The following is a 22,803-nucleotide window of genomic DNA, read 5'->3' as shown; positions in this document are numbered from 1 at the left end:
ACTGGTGAAATTACACCTTTTACTAACAAAGTTCCTAAATTTCATTTCTGGTCACCCTGAGTGAAGAACTTACAAGAAGCACCAGAAGAGGAAAAACTTTACATTTTTTGAAAAATAATTTGCCTTGACAAGATAGAGACTTGAGAGCAGAGACAGCTTTTAGAGCCACAAATACATGAGGCAGCACTGGTCAGTTCTGTGTGTGTTTATTCAACTAGCTTAGATTTTAGATTGTAAAAATAAGAAAGGGGATTTGAGTATCAATTAAGCAGCAGTTCCCAGGGTTTCTCAGAAATCGAGAGAAACAAGGGTAATTTATATTTTTAGGGCTCCTAGAATGAAGAAGAAGGAAGAGGAAGAAATAGGGGGAAAGAAGGAGAGGAAGGGACAAGAGGAAATACCAAGGCAGAGTTATAAAAACCATGATATATTTTTATGTATTTACATTTAAAAAGTTAATGTTCCATACAGAAACATGATAGACTATATGGGCTACTCAAAGTATAGGATTTCTATAACTGGGGCTCTAGAGGTGGGGTGGCCCAAAGCTGAACTCACATTTTAAATTGTGTCATTAAAAACAGTTTTTCCCCTTCTTTTCCAAATCCAGTGAGTACGTGTCTGGAACCAGGTGTATAACCATATGTATGGTACCACGTGTTTTTTCCCTTGGCAGTTTCCAGTAAATACCCTGTCCTTAAATACCAAGGAACCCACTGTATATTTTTAAGGTAACAGAGGACAATTAATTTGAATTATACTTTCCTACCTAAAGCCAGAGCTTCTGTCTCCTAACGCAGTGGTTTTTAAGATGGAGGTGGGGAAGGTAGAGTCCCATTTGAAAATCCAACAAAAGTGAAAGTCCAGAAAAAATGTACACATACAACAAAATTCTGTGCACATTTGGGGGCTGGGAGTTAGGAGTCCTCCTAAAATCCACCCAAATATAGACTATGGTCTCAGGTTAAGAACTCCTTTTGTGAAGGGTTCTCCACCCCAGAGTATGTTATTTCTCCATCGAGATAAGACTCTAGACTTGAGGAGGACTAGTGGCTGGGAACAACTGGTCGATTTGCTGGTGGTGGTAGAGGGAAGGAGGGGAAGAAGGGCAACACCAGTGAATTTCCTTCTCTCTGGATTCTGTGTCTCTGGAATGAAAGAATGAATTCAGGGACCACAGGTAAGAGAAAGTGATAGTTCACAGAGGATATGAACGCTTCCAATAGAACAGGAGATCACTCGGATTGCTGCCATAGATTGGTTGTTCGGGGGATTTTAAGCCTTGACAGCTCAAACCTTGCTGGGTCTTTTAAACCAACCTGGCTTACATTGATTGGTTTCTTTACAGCTTAACAGACTGTCCTCTGTTGATTGGCCCTCTATTCCTTGACTCCCCACCCCCTGTGCTTTCTTCACCCAATCCCCTAGGGGGAGCCCCTCCCCCCACATACCAGTGACCAATGGCTGCCCAGGTCGTGCCGGCACTCTGTAGTGTCCACGAAACCTCTCACAAAGGGTGCTCCAGTCTTCCCGACTGACCTCCTCTACCCTTCTTCTCCCGTCTGTTTTCTCTGTGTCTGCCTGTAGCCTCTGACTCCTGTCACCAGGCTCTCAGCGAACAGGAAAGGCATTGCTCGGCAGGACCTAGCCAGTCGGGACTTGCTCCCACCCCTAGGTCACGTCTGGCCACCCCGAGGTCACGCCCCTCCCCCCCCCCCACACCCAGTTGCCTGGCAGCAGAGCAGCACGTGGCCTACCCGCAAAAGAAGCGTTTGTTTCCACCTCCTGCCGGTTGGAAACCGCTGGGCCTGAAGCTGGATCTTTCCTGCCTGGGGAGGCTGCAGAGCACCTCACCAGCTACGGGCGGGCTCGTGCATGAGGGGATGAGCAGAGCGTCATGCAGGTGAGGGGCACAGCCGCCTGGTGACACTGGAGCACCTGGCGGGGTTTCCTGGGGCCTGAGTCTGAGGGACACGAATGGCGAGGGCGGCCACACAAGTTAGGTTTCAACGTTTGTTCTTGGCAAGTGCTAAATTTTGTGTCCTCATCTGGTTTTAAGAGAAATCCGAATTAACTATAGGAGAACGCCATTTTTCCACATTCAAGACTTCGGTTTGTCACTGGAGGAAACGTAGTTGTTGAGTATTGCGTTTGCACTTGAATCCTAGAAATCTTACTCCTGCTGTATTTTTGACTCAATGGACAAGCAACATTATCTCATGGGTACTTCAGTTTAATTTTCCTCCCCTGCTACCTTAAAAAAAAATGGTCAGAATATAAACACCAGTAGTCATATAAGTCTCACAGGAGACCAGCTGTCCCTGGAGTTTTTCTTCCCTGATCTCAAAGTTATTAGAGGTTCATTTGTTCCTTAGAAGGCTCCTACTCTATCTAACCTCAGCTTCCTTATTAATTAGAGCCTATGCTGTTGTTTTTTTTTAAAGCAGAGTAAAATTCTCACTTTCTGATTTATAGAAATAACCTTTTTCCATTCTTTCCCCTCAAATCAAAACCACCGGTATTTTTCTTGTTTTATATATTTAGTTTTGGTATTTGTGCATACTGTATAATTTATTAGGATATTTTGAACATACATCAAAATCACATACGTGATTTTTAAGCCAGTCCTTTAACATTAATAATAAATTCCTAAAAAGCACATCTTATATGTGTTTGTAAACACATGACGAGTTCTAAAAGAGTCTACTGTGAGATAATTGATAGGTAAAAGGAGTGCCAGATCAAATCACGCCAGACCAACATATATGCAGAAAAGTTTATTTCCAGCATATAAGAGTAAGGAGGCTGAGATCAAAAGGGATGTCCGCAGCATTATGGAAGGAGGCAGTTCTTTTTGTGGCCAGCTGGGGGGCAGCTGGTTTTACAAAGTCTCTCTTATCAGGGTGCCAAGGACATGCAGCTCATTATTGAGAATCTCTGGGCTCACTCCTCTTATGGGATTGTCAGAGGCTTGTTGTAACAGGACCAGAGCGAGGAGGCAACGAGGCCATGGCATGTCTCCCTTATCTGAGTTATTTCTACCTGTAACAGAGTCTAAAGGAATTTTTTTTTTCAGATTTAAGGTTAGCATGGCCCACCTAACAGGAATCAGAGGGAGACAGAAGTATTTATGGGATGGTAATGCCATAATAGAGCAAATAAATAGTAGTGCCTATTTGTTAGATAAGATTGCATAGATAACTTCTAAAAGTGAAGGGAATAACAAAATATAGAACATTTGCTGTTATGTTAAGTTCCATCACAACTCACTCCTAGTCAGGTAAGGAAGGACAGAGCAGTGTGAATAAATCCATAACAGTGTCATAAATATTAAGAAAGAATGTTTTAATAAGAAATAACTGATGCTGCTTCTCCAAGGAAACACCAAATGTCAGTAGAGTGGGAGGCCCCTGAGGTGCCAAAGGAATGGGAGGCCATGGCTGCAGCATTTGGTCAAAGCAGAGGCTGCAGAGCGCAGGGAGGCAAGGCCAAGGACAAGGAGTGGATGCCTGTCACCAAGCAAGGCCACCTGGTGGAAGACATGAAGATCCAATCTCTGGAGAGGATCTATCTCTTCTTCCTGTCCATCAAGGAGTCTGATATCATTGATTTTTTTTCCTGGGGGCATCTCTCAAGGAAGAGGTGTTGAAGATTATGCTGGTGCAAAAGCAGACTGGCACTGGCTAGCGGGCTGGGTTCAAGGCAGTAAGTGCTCCAAGGAGGTAGCCGCTGCCATCTGAGGGCCATCATCCCAGGCAGGCTCTCCATTGTCTCTGTGAGAAGTTCTTGGTGGAACAAAAGTGGCAAGTCTCACCATTTGTTTCGAGGTGACAGTCAATGTGGTTCTCATCCCTGCCCCTAGAGAAACTGGCATTGTCTCAGCCTCTGTATCTGAAAGCTGCTGCTGATAGCAGGTATCAATGACTGGTAGGCCTCAGCCAGGGGCTGCACTGCCACCCTGTGCAGCTTTGCCAAGGCCACTTTTGATGCCATCTCTGAGACTTATAGCTGGCTGACCCCCGACTCTGGAAAGAGACCATAATCACCAAATATTCCTACTAGGAATCCACTTCCCCCACATCCTTTTTTATTATTATTTCAGCTAAAGATGATATTTTAGCCTGAATTCTAAGCCATCTGAGATTTACTCATTTTTCCTGAGTAAAATCAGGAAAGACATTACAACAAAGACGTTTGCACCAGAATATTTATTGCAGCTCAATTCATAATAGCCAAGACATGGAAACAGCCCAAGTGCCCATCGACCCGTGACTGGATTAACAAATTGTGGTATATGTACACCATGGAATACTATGCAGCCATAAAAAAGATGGAGACTTCACTCTTTTATGTTTACCTAGATGGAGCTGGAACATACTCTTCTTAGTAATGTATCTCAAGAGTGGGGGAAAAAGTATCCAGTGTACTCATTACTACTATGAAATCAATATATAACCACCTCGACACTCATATGATTGGCAAAACATAACTATAGTCCAGAAAGTAGAAGGAAAAAGGAGAGAGAGGGAGGGGAAGGGGGTACATGGTGTGAGGGAGGATGTTTGGGGGGAACCTCACCTAATGTGCATGATGCAGTGGTACATTTCAAAACTATTAAGAAATGCGTATAATTGTGATGGATGTGTTACTTAGTTCAATGTAAACATTTCACATCGTATATGGAAGCAGTACCCTGAACCCCATAAATGCATCAATGTAAAAAATAAATAAATACAACTATTGTGCCCAAAATAATTAAAAATAATAAAAAATTACAGTTAGAAAAAAAGAAAAAAGAAAAGAAAATCACAGAATTGTAAGTAAAAAATAAAAGATTCCTACTCTCTCCATGAGTGAGAATCCCATGAAGCCATATAGCTGAAAATGAAGTTCATCTGAGGGCAGGCACAGTGGCTTATGCCTATAATCCTGGCACTCTGGGAGGCTGAGACAGGCAGATGGCTTGAGCTCAGGAATTTGAGACCAACCTGAGCAATAGCAAAACCCTGTCTTTAAAAATAGAAGTAAACTGTGGTGGGTGCCTCTAGTCCCAGGCACTTGAGGGGCTGAGGCAAGATTGCTTGAGCCCAAGAGTTTAAGGTTGCTATGAGGCATGACACCATAGCACTCTACCCAGGGCAACAGAGTGAGACTTTGTCTAAACAAACAAAAAAAGTTCATCTGAAGGATTGAATGCCTATGTAGAAAAAAAAATTGTATTTGTGAGATGCAAATTGATTTTGCCCATTGTAGTCATCAGTGAATTTTCCACGACTTATGTGTTATTTTCCTAATATTTGATATTATATGTGTTCTAAATTGATGTTTTTGTTCATGTTTTCAGAGTAACATGTAGTCTTAGGACATAGGAAAAAGCAGGCCACTTTGTTTTATTCTCTGAAATTTATCCGAACAACGACAAAATAAACAAATGTGACTTAAGCTGAAAAGCTTCTCAACAACTAATGACACAACAATTAAAACAAATAGACAACCTTCAGAATGGGAAAAGATATTTGCATGTTACAAATCTGACAAAGGGTTGATAACTAGGATTTATAGAATATTCAAATTAATAAAAAAAAAGAACAAACAATCTTATCTATCACTTGGCAGGAGACATGAACAGAACCTTTTCTGAATGGCTGAGGTGACAGGTGAATGACAGGTGAATGGCTAACAAACATATAAAAAAACGTTCATCGTCCCTCTATGTTCAGAGAAATGCAAATCAAAACCACCCTGACCTCAGTGAAGCTGGCCCATATCACAGAGTTCCAAAGTTGCAGATGTGGGTGTGCATATAGAAAGAAGGGAACACTTTTACACTTTTGGTGGGACTGCAAACTAATATAAGCCTCTTTGGAAAGAAGTATGGAAAATCCTCAAAGAACTCAAAATAGACCTTCCATTTGATCCCAAAATCCCATTACTAGGCATCTACTCAGAAGGAAAAAAGTCGTCTTATCATTAGGACATTTGCACTAGACTGTTTATCACAACTCAATTTACAATCACCAAAATGTGGAAACAGCCTAAATGCCCACCAACCCAGAAATGGATCAACAAGTTGTGCTATATGTATACCATGGATATATTTACTACTGAGCCTTAAAAAAGATGGAGATTTTGCATCTTTTGGATTAACCTGAATGGAGATGAAACACATTCTTCTTAGTAAAGTATCATAAGAAGGGAGGAACAATAATCCAGTGTACTCAGTACTAATCTGAAGCCAGTAGATGATCTAATACACACCTACATAAGAGAAAAATTCAATCAATTCAAGGTGGAGGGAGGGGGAGGGACCACGCGGAGGAGGAGGGAGAAGGTGTGCTCTCAGTTAAGGGCACAATGTAAGGATACATGGCATACCTCCTGGGTGCAGGACACAACTGCAACAGGGACTTTCCCTAACAATTGAAAACATTGTAACTAATTGTATCCTCATATTAATCTGAAAATTTTTTTTAAAAAACTGCTACATATCATTACGTTTTACAAATATTTATTACAGTGAACAATCTATATTAATAGGTTTTCTTTTTCTTTTGTGTAGGATCCCAATGAAGATACAGAATGGAATGAAATTTTAAGAGATTTTGGTATTCTTCCTCCAAAAGAAGAGCCAAAAGATGAAATTGAAGAAATGGTTTTACGTTTACAGAAAGAAGCGATGGGTATAGTGGTCCATTTGGTGGGGTTGATGAAAGGGAGAACACAGTTAAGGAAGTGATGCTGTATTTCGTGAACACAGAGGGAGTGAGAACATTAGAAATAATGTAACAAGGGCTCGGCGCCTGTGGCTCAGTGAGTAGGGCACTGGCCCCATATGCCAAGGGTGGCGGGTTCAAACCTGGCCCTGGCCAAACTGCAACAGAAAAATAGCCGGGTGTTGTGGCAGGTGCCTGTAATCCCAACTATTTGGGAGGCTGAGGCAGGAGAATTGCCTAAGCCTAAGACTGGAGGTTGCTGTGAGCTGTGACACCACAACACTCTACTGAGGGTGACAAAGTGAGACTGTCTCTAAAAAAAAAAAAAGAAAAGAAAAGAAATAATGTAACATAAAGCCAATACTTTCAGGATTAGTATACTGATTTAAAATGGCAACTCAGATTTGAAAATCACATACTAGTTAATATGAGCACCACATGCCCTGGTGAGCTTTCTTTTCTCGCCGTACCCCTCTTCCTTGTGATCATGCAGTGCCTTCCCTTCTTATCATTCTGGATAGTAGGGACCAATTGTTAAGATTTCTGGGAACTTGGGGGAAATCTAAACTTATAGGGTCTAACTGATTTTCAACCTGTGTTTAGATGTCGCTTCTCAGTTCTGTGAACTTTGCGAGAGTAATAACACTGTAATGTTACAGTCTCTACAATCTGTAAATCTACCTTGTGGATGGCTGCTTTCGGTTTTGATCTCTATTTATCTAAGATATTGTTTTTTCTAGACATTGGCAGTAGAATAAAAATAATTTTTAAACAATCTGATATTTTGTTGGTTTATGTTGTCCTAGTTAAACCTTATGAAAAGATGACTCTTGCACAGTTGAAGGAAGCCGAAGATGAATTTGATGAAGAAGATATGCGAGCTATTGAAGTATATAGGTATAGTAATTCATTCTAGTTGCTTATGAATTTTTGAATGTAGAAGTGTAAGGATAAAACTAAGAGTTTTGTCCTATGGAATATATTTTTAAAATAACAAAACTAATTTTTAAGTAACATCTTAAAATTCATTTTATATAAGATGGAATTACATCATTTTTTCTCAATTTTTTGCCTTTGCTTAAATAGGATCTTAAAAAAACTTTTCTTTATATAAAGAGAAAGGATTCCGCTATGTTGCCCATGCTGGCCTGGAACTTCTGGGTTCAAAAGATCCTCCCTCCTCACTGCCTCGGTAGCTAGAATTACAGATACACAACCACTGCACCCACCTTAAATAGAAAATTATACAATAATGTACAGTGGAATGTCATCAAGTTATATATGAGTAAAGCAGAAAATATCAATAAAAAGCCAATAAAGAGATGGTCATGATTTTACTTCTAGCATGATGTTAATCAAGGATTTCTATTATTTAAGGAAAAATTTACTACCATTCATAGACAAATATTTTTAGAAATAAGAACAAAGTATAAAACATTTCCTAACTTCTTTTACAATGCCAGCATTATCCTGATACTAAAACCAGACAGACATTGGAAAAACCAGAGCACTATAGACAAATCTTCCTCATGAATGTAGACCCAAAAATCTTTTTAAAATATTAGCAGATTAAGTCTACCATTTTTTTTTTTTTTTGAGATAGGGTTTGTTGTGCTGGGAGTGCAGTAATACCATCATAGCTCACTGCAATCTCAAACTCTTGGGCTCAACCAATCCTCTTGACCCAGTCTTCCAAGTAGTTGGGACTATAGGTACATCTCACCAGCCTGAGCAAGAGCAAGACCCCATCTCTAAAACTAGCTGGGCATTGTGGTGGGTGCTTGTAGTCCCTGCTACTCTGGAGGCTGAGGCGAGCGGATCGCTTGAACAACATCAAAGTCCTGAGCTTAAGTAATCCTCCTGCTTCAGCCTCCTGAGTAGCTGAGACTACAGACATCTGTTGCAACGCCCAGCTGGTTTCTCTATTTTTGATAGACAGGGTCTTGCTCTTGCTCAACTGGTTTTGAACTCTTGAGCTCAAGTAATCCACTCACCTAAGCCTTCCACAGTGCTAGGAGTACAGGCATGAGCCACTGTGCCCAGTCAAATTTTTTATAGAGACTGGGGCTCAATCTGTTCGCCAGGCTGGTCTTGAACTCTTGGCCTCAAGCAATCCCCCTTCATTGGCCTCCCCAAATGATAGGATTACAGGCATGGGCCACCATGCCATGCTCAGCTATTGTACTTTTTAGTTATTTATTCAAACTACTTCTGACACAAAATCAGCAGCAAGAGTAAGGGAATTTCTCCCACACTAACCAGTTCTCCAACTTTCTGGACACCCAAATGGGTATCCTTCCATTCTGACATTTACTACTACAGGCAGGGAGGACCCCACAATGAGAGACCACTTCACACCCACCAGGTATGTAATAATAAAAGTAATGGCAATTGGGTGGCACCTGTTGCTCAGTGGGTAGGGTGCTGGCCCCATATACTGAGGGTGGTGGGTTCAAACCCAGCCCCAGCCAAACTGCAACAAAAAAGAGCCAGGCGTTGTGGCAAGCACCTGTAGTTCCAGCTACTAGAGAGGCTGAAGCAAGAGAATCGCCTAAGCCCAGGAGTTGGAGGTTGCTGTGAGTTGTGTGATGCCATGGCACTCTACTGAGGGCAATAAAATGAGACTCTGTCTCTAAGGAAAAAATAATAATGATGATAATGGACAATTACAAAATTCTTGGCAAGGATTAGAGAAATTAGAATCCTTGTGAATTGCTAGTAGGAATATAAAATGATGCAGCCACTTTGAAAAATGTTAAACATAGAGTTATCATATGATCCAGCAATTTCACTCCTAGCTGTATACCCAAGAGAACTGAAAACACAAAATATGTATAGGAATGTTCAGAGCAATGTACTCATTCACAGTAGCTCAAAAGTGGATCAACCTGAATGCCCATTCACTCCTGAGTGGACAACCAAAAGTGGCATGTTTATGCAATGATGATTCAGCCATAAAACAAAATGAAATATCCATATGTTCTGCAACATGGATAGACTTTGAAAACAGCATGTCAAGGGAAAGAAACTAGTCACAAAAGTCATAAAGACAGAAAGAAAATTATTGGTTACCAGGGCCTGGGATGAGGGAATAGGGTAACTGCAAATAGATACTGGGTCTCTTTTAGAGTGATGAAAATGTTTTTGCCAGGCACAATGGCTCATGCCTGTAGTAATCCTAACAATCTGGGAGGCTAAGGTGAATGGATTGCTTGAACTCAGGAGTTTGAGACCAGCCTGAGCAAGAGCAAGACCCCTGTCTCTGGAAAAATAGCCAGGCATTGTGGTGGGCACCTGTAGTCTCAGCTACTCGGGAGGCTGAAGCAAGAGAACTGCTTGAGCCCAAAAGATTGAGGTCCCTGTGAGCTGTGACACCACAGCAGTTAACCCAGGGCAACTGAGTGAGACTGTCTCAAAAAGAAAAATAGTTTCTGAATTAGTGGTGATGGTTGCACAACTTTTTGATGCATATCCTGTAGTTATCCTAAGCAGCTCTCCTCCCCGCAATGACTAGGGACCTGGGCTCTTTTCATTTTCTTACATTATGTCTTAGGATCCTTAATCTCATCCTGTGTGTGTCAGGGAGACAATGTAATAGATCGCATGGGGCATGGGGAACATTTTAGGGATGAGCCATATTAATAGATACATCACTTTCCTCAGGTTCCCATGACCCCAGTCTAACTGCAAGGGAAGCTGGCACATGCAGACTTCCTAGCAATTATATCTTCCCTGGAGGAGGAAACATCCTGAGGACCACCCACTCTCAGCTAGTCCCTGCTGCAGAGAGTAAAGAGAGATGTCATATGTAGAAGTCCCTTTACTGATATATTACACACAAAAACCACAAATCTAGCTGCCACAAATTATGGCACCATTTTCACTTCTGTACCTGAGCCTACAGGATTTTGGAATATCACTTGTTCTTAGGAAGAGGAAATTCTGTAGTTATCTTGATAGTACCTATTTAAAGCAAATTTCTCATTTAAAGCAAAAACAAAATACCAAGAAAGTATTTTTTTAAAACTATTGGTAAGCCACAGCAATAGAATTTTTTTTTACTTGGTAAAGATTTTAACAAACATTAAAAGTTACTATTAGTTATAAGAAAAAGATGAGTTGTATGTTGTCATCTCTGTCATTAAACATCATACTTTATGTCCCAGCCACTGGCTTAGGACAGGATAAATGAAAAATGTAATATTCATAAAAGAAGAGACAAATTGCTATTGCATAGATGATAAGCTATAAGAAAAGAAGTGAACCAACTCAGAAGCTCTTAAAGTTAAAAGGATGAAAAAAATCTGTGTAGCCGTAAACGTATCTGCAGTGCATTTTTATGGCAGACTAACTGAATTGGCTCCCCGATATACATGGCCTTCCTCTTGGTGTATGATCCAGCACCATGAAAGCTAAAAAGTTAAGACTACATTTCTCAGACTTTATTGCTGTGTGGGTGAGGAATGTAATTTAGGTATTGTTGGACACATTCACAAGACATTCAAATTCCGAATTTCATGTGGTAGCCCACAAAGCATCCATTTGTCTGGCACTAATCTAGAATTGGCATCACGGTTTTGGAGTCATTTTTCTGACAATGGTTTCTCATCCTGGCATTATTGCTAGGGGAGATATGTATCTAGAGACAACAGCTGTTACAGTGCTTTGTGGTTCTCAGAATAGTTTGATGCTAGGGCCCACAGTGGAACTGTAGTTCCAGACTCCCCAGTTTCCGGACTGCGGTAGAGAAAGCCTTGGAAGACCAGTTTTGTGTGTTGTTCTAGGAGTCATTCCTGGTAGCCCAGCCTAGAACCTGTTCTGTTTTACCATTGGGTTAGTAAAGCACTTAATTCCCTAGATTAAGCCCCTTTCTGCCTAAAATAGCTAGAGAGCTTTCTGTTATGTGACTGATATGATTGTTAGGTAAAATATGCAGGCCACTGAGCAGTATGTGATTTCCTAATGGCAGACCAAGATGGTGTGTTTACCCTCTCCCCTGCCCAATTCCATTGAAATACAAAAAATGAGGGCTGGGTACAGTGGCTCACGCCTGTAATCCTAGCACTTGGAAGGCTAAGGCAGGTGGATTGCTTGAGGTCACAGGGTCGAGACCAGCTTGATACCGTCTCTAAAAAATAGTCGGGCGTTGTGGTGGGCGCCTGTAGTCCCAGCTACTTGGGAGGCTGAGGCAAGAGGATTGCTTGAACCTGAGAGTTTGAGGTTGCTATGAGCTAAGATGCCACAACACTCTTCCAAGGGTGACCAAGTGAGACTCTGTCTCAAAAAAAAAAAAAAAGAAAGGAAAAACGAGAAGGAGGAGGTGAAAGAGGGGAGGAAGAGGAGAAATAGTTGATAGTTGTGCCATCAGGTAGGGTATGGGGCTGTCATTGGAACAAGAGCATTTTAGCATTTCTGAAAGCCAGTGAGATCAAACTGAGGGAAGTCAGTGATAGTACAAACAGAGCGGTGCTCCTCAAAGACCTCTGGAGTAACTCCAGTCTCAGAGTATCTGGCCAGTGGAGGGAAAATTGAAAACCCTCTCTTTGAAAAGTATGAGGGTGCTGGCCTTAGGTCACTGTCCCTGGCCTTCTCCTCTAGACTTCATTTTGCTTGGATTACTGGTTATGTAAAGGGAGATGTTTCTAACATAGGAAATAAGGCAAGAGTGTTTTTAAATATATGCAGAATTTTGTCTCCATTCAGGTGTATCAGGAGATGATTGCCATTGGAAAGATCATGTGTTACAGTTCCCAAGGGAAGGGGGCACACCCTGCCACACAGGGCCACACTGTAAGCTTCTGGGTTGGTCAGGACTTAGAGGAGCAAGGGGAGAGCTTGAGGCACAAGGCTTCATTGTGGTTTCCGCAGGAAAGGCAAGGCCAGGCCAAATAAGCAGAGTTAGGACTGGGTAATTTGAGTAATTGTGGTGGGCTCTGGGCTGTAGAGGCTGTCTCTAGTTGTCTGGTACTTGGCCCTGGGTTGATGAGGGCAGGGAGATATTGGTTTAGTCTGATACCAGAGTGATTGAGCATATGGGCTGTAGATTGGTTGGTTTGTGTTAGAAGAGCATGCTTTCTCGTGAATGTTTGCTATCTCTTGGAATTAGACAGTCCTGGGAGTCTGCACAGGATCATCAAGGTGCCTGATTCCAGAGCATCACAGAGTACACAAAGCAAGAAAATATAATTTATATACCATGAAAGAAGGGGAGTAAGTGGCCCCCAGCAAATTTAGAGGTATAGAATCATTAAATATTAAGAAACTTGCAGATTTGTCAGTAACTACTTGGATTTGTTTCACAAGTCAGGCATTCAATAACTAAATTATCAAAGTATATAAATTTTGAGACAGTTTTTTTTTAAAGGAAGTTTTAAGGTTCTCTACGGATGAATAAATAGGTAACATTTATGGAATGCTCACTGTGCCAGGCACCAAGCTAAGAAATTTACAGGTCTTATTTAATATTCAGTGATCCCATGTGAAACGTTACTAGTATATTCCTGTGTATACTTGTGGAAACTGGAATTTAGAGAAATTAAATAACTTGTCAAAGTTCATGCTATTAATAAATACTAGATCTAATATTTGAAACCAGTTTAGTCCAGGCTCATAATCATACTCCTCTCCTACCTCTCTACCTTTAATAAATGTATAACAAGTAATCACAAATATTTACAAAGGTGTTGGACTAAAGGTCAGTTTAGCATGACAGTTACAAGTACATCAAGGGGATAATAATAGTACTTATTTGATAACACTTTTGCAAGGATTAAATTAGTTAATGTGATACAATGAAAATAGTGCTTGACAACACAGTAAACACTCAATAAATGATATTATTATGACATTCTCCTTTAAAAAGTATTTAACCCACATATGAGAATTTTTGGCCCAATGTCTAAATAAACTCTCTATGATTAAAACCTAGTTCTAAATAGAAATAAATTTAAAAGTCAATAGCAAACTTCTTATACTTTTCAATATCTGTGGAAAAACAGATTCCCATTATAAAAAGAAAAACTGGCTTTATAAGATCAATAAAGGCTATTGTGCTATTTAAAGTGTTCAGTATATACAGGCATAATACTCATTGCCCTAAACTGTTATAGCATATGAAAATAACTTTTAAGAATATGACAATTTTCTTATGTAATTTAATTTATTTTTTACTTAGAGAAAAGCGGTTACAGGAATGGAAATCTCTTACAAAAAAACAAAAATTTGGGGAATTAAGGGAAATTTCTGGAAATCAATATGTGAATGAAGTCACAAATGCAGAAAAAGATGTGTGGGTTATAATTCATCTATACAGATCAAGGTAATTACCATAGCATATCAAAATGTAAATATACAAATGTTATAAAAGACATACTTCTGGTTTTAAGGTTCTATGAAGGTATAACAAAGAGTATGCAAGAAAAATAAATTTGCATACCTATCAGACATATATCCATCTACAGAGTTTTTTATTGTTGTTGGCTACAGGAATTAAATTAGGTATTTTTAAATGTTTTCATTTCTAATTTAAAGATAAGTCACAGTTCTTAAAAAATTATCACTCTGTTAGTTTAAAATTTTTTATTATGGAAAATCTCAAAAATACAGACAAGTAGAAAGAATGATAAAATGAACACTGTGAATACCTATCATACACATTTTATCATAAACCTTTTGCTATATTTATAACATTGTTTCTGTGTATATATATATTTACATTTGTGGAACTATTTCAAAGTAAATTACATACAGCATGATAATTTATTCCTATGTATTTCAGCATGCATTTTTAAAAACATAAGTTGTTGGAGAGGAAAAAAATTCTTACCCATCCTAGGTGCATTGGTTGGGGTCCTGCAAATGGGACTGACCATAGACAGATTAACAGGAGAAAAAGAACATACACACAGGAGAATAATTCAAAGTGGCATTAGAACTTGGGTTTATATAACATCTTAAAGAAATGTACATTTTTAGAGAAGTGACAAGAAAAAGGAAAGGGACTATCAGCTTCTAGGAGTGGCAAATTGTAGAAAGAAAAATCTATGGGTGAAATTAATGGAAGATAAAAGCTGTTTTAGCAAGGTTTGTTAAGTAGCTTTCCCTGGGTGCCAAGAGTCTAGAATTGTCTCCAGTGATTAGCAATGCCCTGCTTTTCCTGGTAGAGGGGAAGAGAGCAGAGAGTTTTTCTTGCATCTAATTCTTCTCAATTGCCTTCAGCTTAGGATAACCCTTTTGCCGGAGCGGCACAGTTTGGCATGGCATATGAACGTCTTCAAGAACATTCTTCTACGTAACCACAGTACCATTTTCTCACCTAACAAAATTAACAATAATTTCTAATAGTATCTGATACCTAATCTTTTTTCAAATTTCCCCAAATGATGCCAAAATATCTTTAATAAGTAATACATATATTTTTGAACAAAGAGCCAAGCAAGGTTATGCAGCACATTACCTGTATCTCTTGCACTCTCCATTCCTCCAAGGCAATTTTAAAATGCCTGGTTGTACCAAGTAAAATCCAACGTCCCTAGGCCTCACAAGCCTGATAATGTAATTGAAGAGAGTAGCCTTTACCCCAACTGTTCCTCTCACTGAAACAGCCCCTCCAACTGTAAGTCGCAACTCCTCTCCCTCAGGTCTGTAAACCCTTCCAGGGAAAGAGACCAAAACAGCAGCCCAGTTGCCTTTATCTCAGACTCTGAATAAAAAAATGCTTCTCTCTTTAGGCCCTTAGGGAAATTCCATACAGAATAATTTATGCAAATTACAGTCCTATTGTTTACCAGCTCACCTGTTCCTTAGTCAAATTTTGAGAGGGCAACATGCCCCATGAAATAAAATGCCCCATAAAAGTTACTTTTATTATAACTAAAATTCTTGGTAAATTAATTTTGAAGTTGTTTTAAAGGTTTAAGAAGAATCACATTCTCATTTTACCTATACCACTTACTTGTTTAAACCAATTTATACTAAAAATGTTAACATTTACAAACCTGGGATCTGTTTGTGGTAAATGTTATACCCTAAAGTGGTTCACTGAGTGTCATTTCTGACTCTTATGATCAACAGAATAGGTTACTTCTGAATAAAATTATTTACTTTAGTGGTTAAATAAGCTACTAGTTTTGACAGAGGATTTTCAAAAATTCATAAAGAGGCTAATGTGTTTTAGCCTCCCTCAATTGTTAATATTTTTTGATAGTAAGTAAAGATGTGGTTTCATACTATTTTAAGTATTTGTAACCTTTTTAGAAGGATTTGGGGGGGGCTAATATAAGATAGTTACGTAAGGCTGGGCATGGTGGTTCACACCTGTAATGCTAGCACTTTGGAAGGCTGAGATGGGTGGATTGCTTGAGCTCAGGAGTTCCAGACCAGCCTGAGCAAGAGCAAGAAAGACCCCATCTCCAAAAATAGCCTGGCATTGTAGCAGGTGCCTATAGTCCCAGCTACTTGGGAGGCTAAGGCAAGAGAATCACTTGAGCCCACGAGTTTGAGGTTGCTGTGAGATGTGACTCACTCCATGGCACTCTACTAAGGGTAACATAGTGAGACTCTGTCTCAAAAAGAAAAAAAAAAGCAGTTACATAAATTACTAATTTTGGGGACATTAAAAAATTCATGTGTTGGTATAAAACATATTTTAAGAAAATTAACCTATAATAATCCAAATTTTATAAAACATAATAGAAAATAATTATCTGTGTTGCAAATATTCTTTAGCAAAGTTTTGTTTTTATTTTATTTTTATTTATTTTTTTTGAGACAGAGTCTCAAGCTGTCGCCCTGGGTAGAGTGCCCTGGTGTCAGCTCACAGCAACCTCAAACTCTTGGGCTTAAGCAATTCTCTTGCCTCAGCCTTCCAAGTAGCTGGGACTACAGGGGCCGGCCACAATGCCCAGCTGTTTTTTGGTTGTAGTTGTCCTTGTTGTTTGGCAGGCCCTGGCTGGATTCGAACCCACCAGCTCTGGTGTATGTGGCTGGTACCCTAGTCACTGAGCTTCAGGCACCGAGCCTGTTTTTAACAATAGATTTACTCATAACTTAAAAAGTATATATAGAGAGATGAGGTCTTACTAAGTTGTCCAGGCTAGACCCAAACTCCTGGACTCAAGCATTCTCTACCTTAGCCTCCCCAGTGCTGAGTTTACAGGTACCTGCCATGCACCTAGCTCTCATAACTTTTTATTAATAATAATAATAAAGTGAAGCATAGCTGTTAAACAAATTTGTGTTTTTAGCTAACTTCTATACATTTTATAGGAGGGTGACAGTTTGTTTTATTACTAGGCTCCTAAGTTTTATAATTTTAATGGCTCTTTGCCATTAAATTTATAGGATTGGGTCCAGTTTTTATCCAAATTTTCATTCTTAAGTAGAAGAATCTGACTTACTAGGGCCAGTAAGCCTCGTGGCTCAGCTTGAAGTCAGTCTTGTCTCTGGTTTTATTCAATCTTACACCTGTGCAAATTCTAATTTGGGGCTTTTATATTATTCCTATGCCCAAGGTGTGTATTTTGGACCTTGAATATCATAAATAGGCCCTTAACTTGTTTCTTGATGTCAGAGGTCTGCCTTATAATTTACAGGTCTTCTGTGGTTAAAAATTCTGGTCCCTGACCCCCAACACTAAATTTATCCCCTACCACTTGTCAAATTGTCTTCAGGCAACCCCTTTCTCTGTTTTATTATGCCATATTCTCTTAACTGCATCCTTTCCACTGCCATCCCCAATGCCCACCTGCCTTCTGCTGGTTGCACTACTGACCTGCCTCATAAATATGTCATACCACTAAGTGAGTTTTCATCATGACAATAAAGAAAAAATTAGATGTTAGGGGATTCATTTTGCCTATATGAGGAAAGCTTAAACTTGCAAAGTCAGTTTATGTCATTGCTTCATGTGGAAAACTGGTACTTAAATTGGGCAGTAAATGCTTCTCCAGTATTACTCTCGGTGGTCCACCAACTAAAATAAAGCAGTATCCAGACTTGTAGCAGGTTATAACTGTCCAAAGAAATGATATACATATATTCTAAAATGTCAATTAAATGAGCAATGCTTTTAATTTGTTTTTCTTAGCTTCTTCCTCCATATATTGATAGATAATATACCCTAGGATTAAGAGGATTTTTGAGAATTTTGCAGATGTTGTGGATGCCAAGACTGTCTCTGCCATTGTGTACATTTCCATGCAGTAAAGGGAGTCAATTAAATATAATAATAAAGCCTCTTAGTTTCTCTGGTTGAAGTCTATACAGAGTAAAGACACTGAAGACAGGAGTGGTTAAGTTCTACTTTAGGAGGAAGAAAGTTCCATAGTGTCAGTCATTCCTGCGTCTGGGCATCAAAACAAGAAAAGGTTTCCAGGTATGTAGGGTTAGAGGGTTAGGGTTAGGGTTAGGGCATTATAGGATGCAGCTTGATATAGAAGTAAAGGACATGGTGGTGCTTTGTGGTGCTTTAAGTAATTAGACGTGGCTAAATCATGTGGTGCAACATGGTGACAGACAGAAAACAGTGTTGGAGAGGTAGGCAGGGCCCAGACCAGGGAGACCCGGAGTGACCCTGACTTCATACTGAAAGCAGTGAGGAGCCATTCAAGGGGGTTTAAGCTTGGGGGAAGGACAGAGTTCTGGGGTTGCCCAGTGAGATTTTCATGCTGAACTCCCTTTGTAAGCAGGGTCAAGGAGGAATATGGGGAGCCAGGATTAGAAACAGGCAACATTTAGGGCAATCTGATGTAGCTCAGATAAAAAAGGAGCAGAGTAAGGCAATGGGCAGAGAGGAGAGGAAAGATAATGAAACAAGGAGGCAGAGCCGAAAGAAGGAGGCAGAGCGGGTATGACTTGATTACTGATTAGACATTGTAGAAAAAGGATATTTTTTTACTGAGTGCCAACCTAAGAAAATATAGGAGAAAGATCAGATTTGGGGGGGTGGGGGGCAGGGGAAATAAAATTCATCAGGAATTGATATTGGAATGGTTAAGATTGCTCAGTGAATGTGTCTAGAATGAGATAAGGGTCTAGGATATAATCATAAGGATATTCTACATTGAGGCAAAGACAGAAGGAAGTCAGAAAGATAAAAAGGAAATTAATAGAAAGTGCTATCACAGATGCCAAAAGAGGAAAATGGTTTAAGAAGGAAGGTGAGCAAAACTGTGACTAGAAGGAGAGAAAGTACTTATTAGAAGAAGGCAGAGGTTGGGAGAAGGGGCTTACACCTGTAACCCTAACACTCTAGGAAGCCAAGGCAAGTAGAGCCCCTGAGCTGAGGTGTTGGAGATCAGCCTGAGCAAGAGTGAGATCCTGTCCCCACTAAAAACAGCTGGATGTTGTAGCAGGCGCCTGTAGTTCCAGCTACCAGTGAGGCTGGGGCCAGGGGATCGCCTGAGCCCAAGAGTTTACGGTTGCTGTAAGCTAGGACACCATGGCATTCTACCCAGGGCAAAGAGTGAGACTCTCCCTCACTGCACCTCAAAAAGAAGGAGAGACAGAGTTGTAAGGGATGTTTGTTCGTGTAAGATTTAGTAACTTGAATATGTTTATGTAAAATGGAGATTCTCTGGAGAGGAAAGATGAAAAAAATAAAAAAAAAAAAAGAGGGCTCCAAAATACCCAACAGAGACAGGTTCCATAGGAAATAGAAGGAGTGTGGAATAAAGCAGAGATGAAAGGATTAGCCTTGGGACACTTTAATAAAGCTGTGAAGGATAGACTGAGAGACGAAGCATTAACTGAAGAATGGGTGTAATGGAAGTTAAAATCATAGAGCAAGAAGAGTAGAGGTTTTGGTCGTATTTCCAATCAATTTTAAATTCTGCCCAAGGAGTAGTTCTGGATAATGGGAGGACGATCTGACATGGAGTGGGATGCCAAAAACTGCAGATGAAATTTGTTGGAGTCAGAAAAATCAAGGAATTTTTCAGTAAGAAACTTTGGATGTGGTAATCTCGTTATATGGAAATAAATTTACGATGGTGACAAGAGTTGAGATCACTTTGTCTCAACTCAGAACTACCAAGGATTCCCTAGAAGTGCCTGCTTTTTGTTTTTGTTTTTTCCTGTGACCTATGAATTGGAAACTGGCTTGAACTAAACTGATGCTAACTGGATTTTGCCTAAGTTAGGCATCAGATTGCCATCACTGCTGGGTTTATCGTCGAGCTCTACTATAGTGCTAAAGGTAACAACAGAGGATGAAGTTGATAATAATTTTATATTAAAAACTATCAAATGGTATATTTCTGTCATGGAAATGTTTCACTTATTTTATTAGTTATGGAGACTGACTAGTCTATTTTATAAAGATACTGTGTGTGTACTATTTCTCTTTTTAGCATTCCAATGTGTTTGTTGGTTAACCAGCATCTTAGTCTTCTAGCAAGAAAGTTTCCAGAAACTAAATTTGTTAAAGCCATCGTGAATAGCTGTATTCAACACTACCATGATAATTGTCTACCAACAATTTTTGTTTATAAAAATGGTCAGATAGAAGGCAAATTCATTGGAATTATAGAATGTGGAGGGATAAATCTCAAGCTAGAAGGTAATGATGTTATTTTCAAATTGTATTATTAAAAATAATAGGTGATGGCTCAATGCCTGTAGCACAGTGCTTACAGCACCAGCCACATACACGGAGGGTGGCGGGTTCAAATCTGGCCTGGGTCAACTAAACAACTGCAACCAAAAAATAGCCAGGCATTGTGGCAGGCGCCTGTAGTCCCAGCTACTTGGGAGACTGAGGCAAGAGAATCGCTTAAGCCCGAGAGTTTGAGGTTGCAGTGAGCTGTGATGCCATGGCACTCTAACCAGGGCAACAAAGTGAGACTCTGTCTCAAAAAAAAAGGTGAAAACTTCCATAAATTAACAAGTATCATGGAAGTTCATTCCTTAATGAATAGGTTTTTCTCTTGTCTCTACTCTCTTCATGTGTGCTTCCAGATTAGTTTTGTACAATACTCTTATAACACTCCCTCCCTTGCTTAAAATCCTTTACAGTCTCTTATCTCAAACAAATTATGTAGAATCTTCTACCTTAGAATCTTAGCTGACTTCTCCAACTCTCTTTCTCAGTATTTTCTCGTTTCTGCTCCAGCTGGGCTGGATTTCAGTCACTACCCCGGTCACACCTTACTCATTTGTGCCACCACACTTTGTTACATACTCTTGGCTTATACCTTCATTCTTCCCATCCAAACTTATACCTTCCTGGGTCGCCTCGGGTTTCATTTACCCAATTATGTGATCCTGGACCAACTCATATTCTTTCTCCTTCTTCTCCACTGAATTTCTATACCATATGTTCTCTAAACAACTTGTTTTTCACTTATTCACATGCTATCTGATTTTGTTGATTATGAGCAGAGACCACGTCTATTTTCTTTTTCATAGCACACAGCACAATACTTTATATTTTTATTTTCTTTAATTATTTCTACTTCCTAAGGCCATTTATTTGATCTACTCATTTTTCAGAACTGCTTTAATTCAATTTTATAAAACAAAAAATCTTTTCCTCACCATTAAGGTAAAGCTGCTGTGAATTTCTGCTCTCAGTAGGTATTCTTTCACCCTGTGGCTCTCTAAAAACTATTTTAGGCCTTATTGAGACCTCTAATACTTTGTTTCAGAATTTTCCCCCTTTCTTTCTATTCTCTAAGTCCTCTCCTTAGTTCACCACATTGTTTTGTTAGCTTGGACCTTATCTTTTTAATTAAAAAATTAATACATAAGAGTACAACGAATAATACAGTAAGCATTCATGAAATCATTATTGTCAGTCTGTTCAGGCTGCTATATGAAGAATACCATAAGCTGGGTGGCTTATAAACAAGAAGCTTTATATCTCATAGTTTTGGAGGCTGAGAAGTTTTAAGGTCAAGGTGCCAGCAGATTTGGTGTTTGGTGAGGGCTTCTTCATAGACAGTGACTTGGCTGTTCCCATATGGTGGAAGGGGCAAACTGGCTCCCTTGGGCCTCTTTTCACTAATTTTATTCTTGAGGCCTCTACCTTCTTGATCTAATCACCTTCTAAAGGCCTCATGTCTTGATAACATAATCTTGGGGGTTAGGATTTCAACATGGGAATTTGGGGAGGGGAGCACAAACATTCAAGATCACGGCAATTATTAAAAATAACAAATATGAATACTCATGTTTGCTTCAGCTCATTGTTCATTTATTTTTATTTCAGATTAATACAAGCGTACAAATATTCAGGTTATATTGTTTTCATTTCTCAGGTAAGGTTCAAGTTGTGCTTGAGTCCTTCACCCAGGGGCATGCTGAGCACCTTACACATGCACATTAGGTGAGACCCTGACAATCACTTTCCCTCTCCCTCCTTTTCCTCCCCCTTGCTAGACTATGCTTCTGCTTTTCTTTTGTGTAGATGTGTAGTTGTTTATATATTGGTTTCATATTAGTATTGAGTACGTTGGATACTTTTTTTCCATTCTTGTTCATTTATTTTTAAAAAACACATTACAAATATAGTTGAAGTTATCTGTATTTCCATTCATTCCTTGCTTCCTTAGAAGCAAAAAGTAACATGAATTTAGTATGTCTAATACTTTGTTTGTTTTTTGTGTGTGTGAAACAGAGTCCCGTTTTGTCACCCTCGGTAGTGTGCTGGACTCATAGCTCACAGTAACCTCAAACTCTTGGGTTCAAATGATTCTTTTGCCTCAGCCTCCAGAGCAGCTGGGACTATAGGTGCCCGCTACAATGCCCAGCTATTTTTGTTGTAGTTGTTGTTGCAGTTTGGCCAGTGCTGGGTTTGAATCCAACACCTTTGGTATGCAGGGCTGGCGCCCTACTCACTGAGCCACAGGCGCCGCCCCTGCCCAGCTATTTTTAGAGATGGGGTCTCACTCTAGCTTGAATGTGTGAGCTCAGGTGATCCACCCTGCCTTGGCTGGCCTCTCAGAGTGCTAGGATTACAGGTGCAAACCACAGGGCCCGGCCACTTTGTATTTTTTGAGAGAAAGAGATATCAGTGAAATTGTGCATATGAACTTTATGGCCACCCTATATTTAAACAATTGTGTGAATATAACATAAAATTTAATACAAA

At 39.7% G+C, this 22,803-nt stretch overlaps 1 protein-coding gene across 1 annotated transcript in view; it reads left to right on the top strand.

The window, feature by feature from the left end:
* Nucleotides 1–1,897: 1,897 nt before the first annotated feature.
* PDCL2 (phosducin like 2) overlaps nucleotides 1,898–22,803 on the top strand; it is a 26,200-nt gene continuing 5,294 nt past the window's right edge. Inside the window, exons 1-5 of the mRNA XM_012808077.1 lie at nucleotides 1,898–1,903; nucleotides 6,560–6,680; nucleotides 7,520–7,610; nucleotides 13,888–14,031; nucleotides 20,063–20,271. Of these exons, the coding sequence (XP_012663531.1) occupies nucleotides 1,898–1,903; nucleotides 6,560–6,680; nucleotides 7,520–7,610; nucleotides 13,888–14,031; nucleotides 20,063–20,271 (571 nt within the window). The remainder of the gene's footprint in view (nucleotides 1,904–6,559; nucleotides 6,681–7,519; nucleotides 7,611–13,887; nucleotides 14,032–20,062; nucleotides 20,272–22,803) is intronic.

This window comes from Otolemur garnettii, unplaced genomic scaffold (genome assembly GCF_000181295.1).
Source record: "Otolemur garnettii isolate 467f Iridium unplaced genomic scaffold, OtoGar3 scaffold00083, whole genome shotgun sequence".
Lineage (NCBI taxonomy): Eukaryota > Metazoa > Chordata > Mammalia > Primates > Galagidae > Otolemur > Otolemur garnettii.
This window is presented reverse-complemented; position numbering and strand designations above follow the sequence as displayed.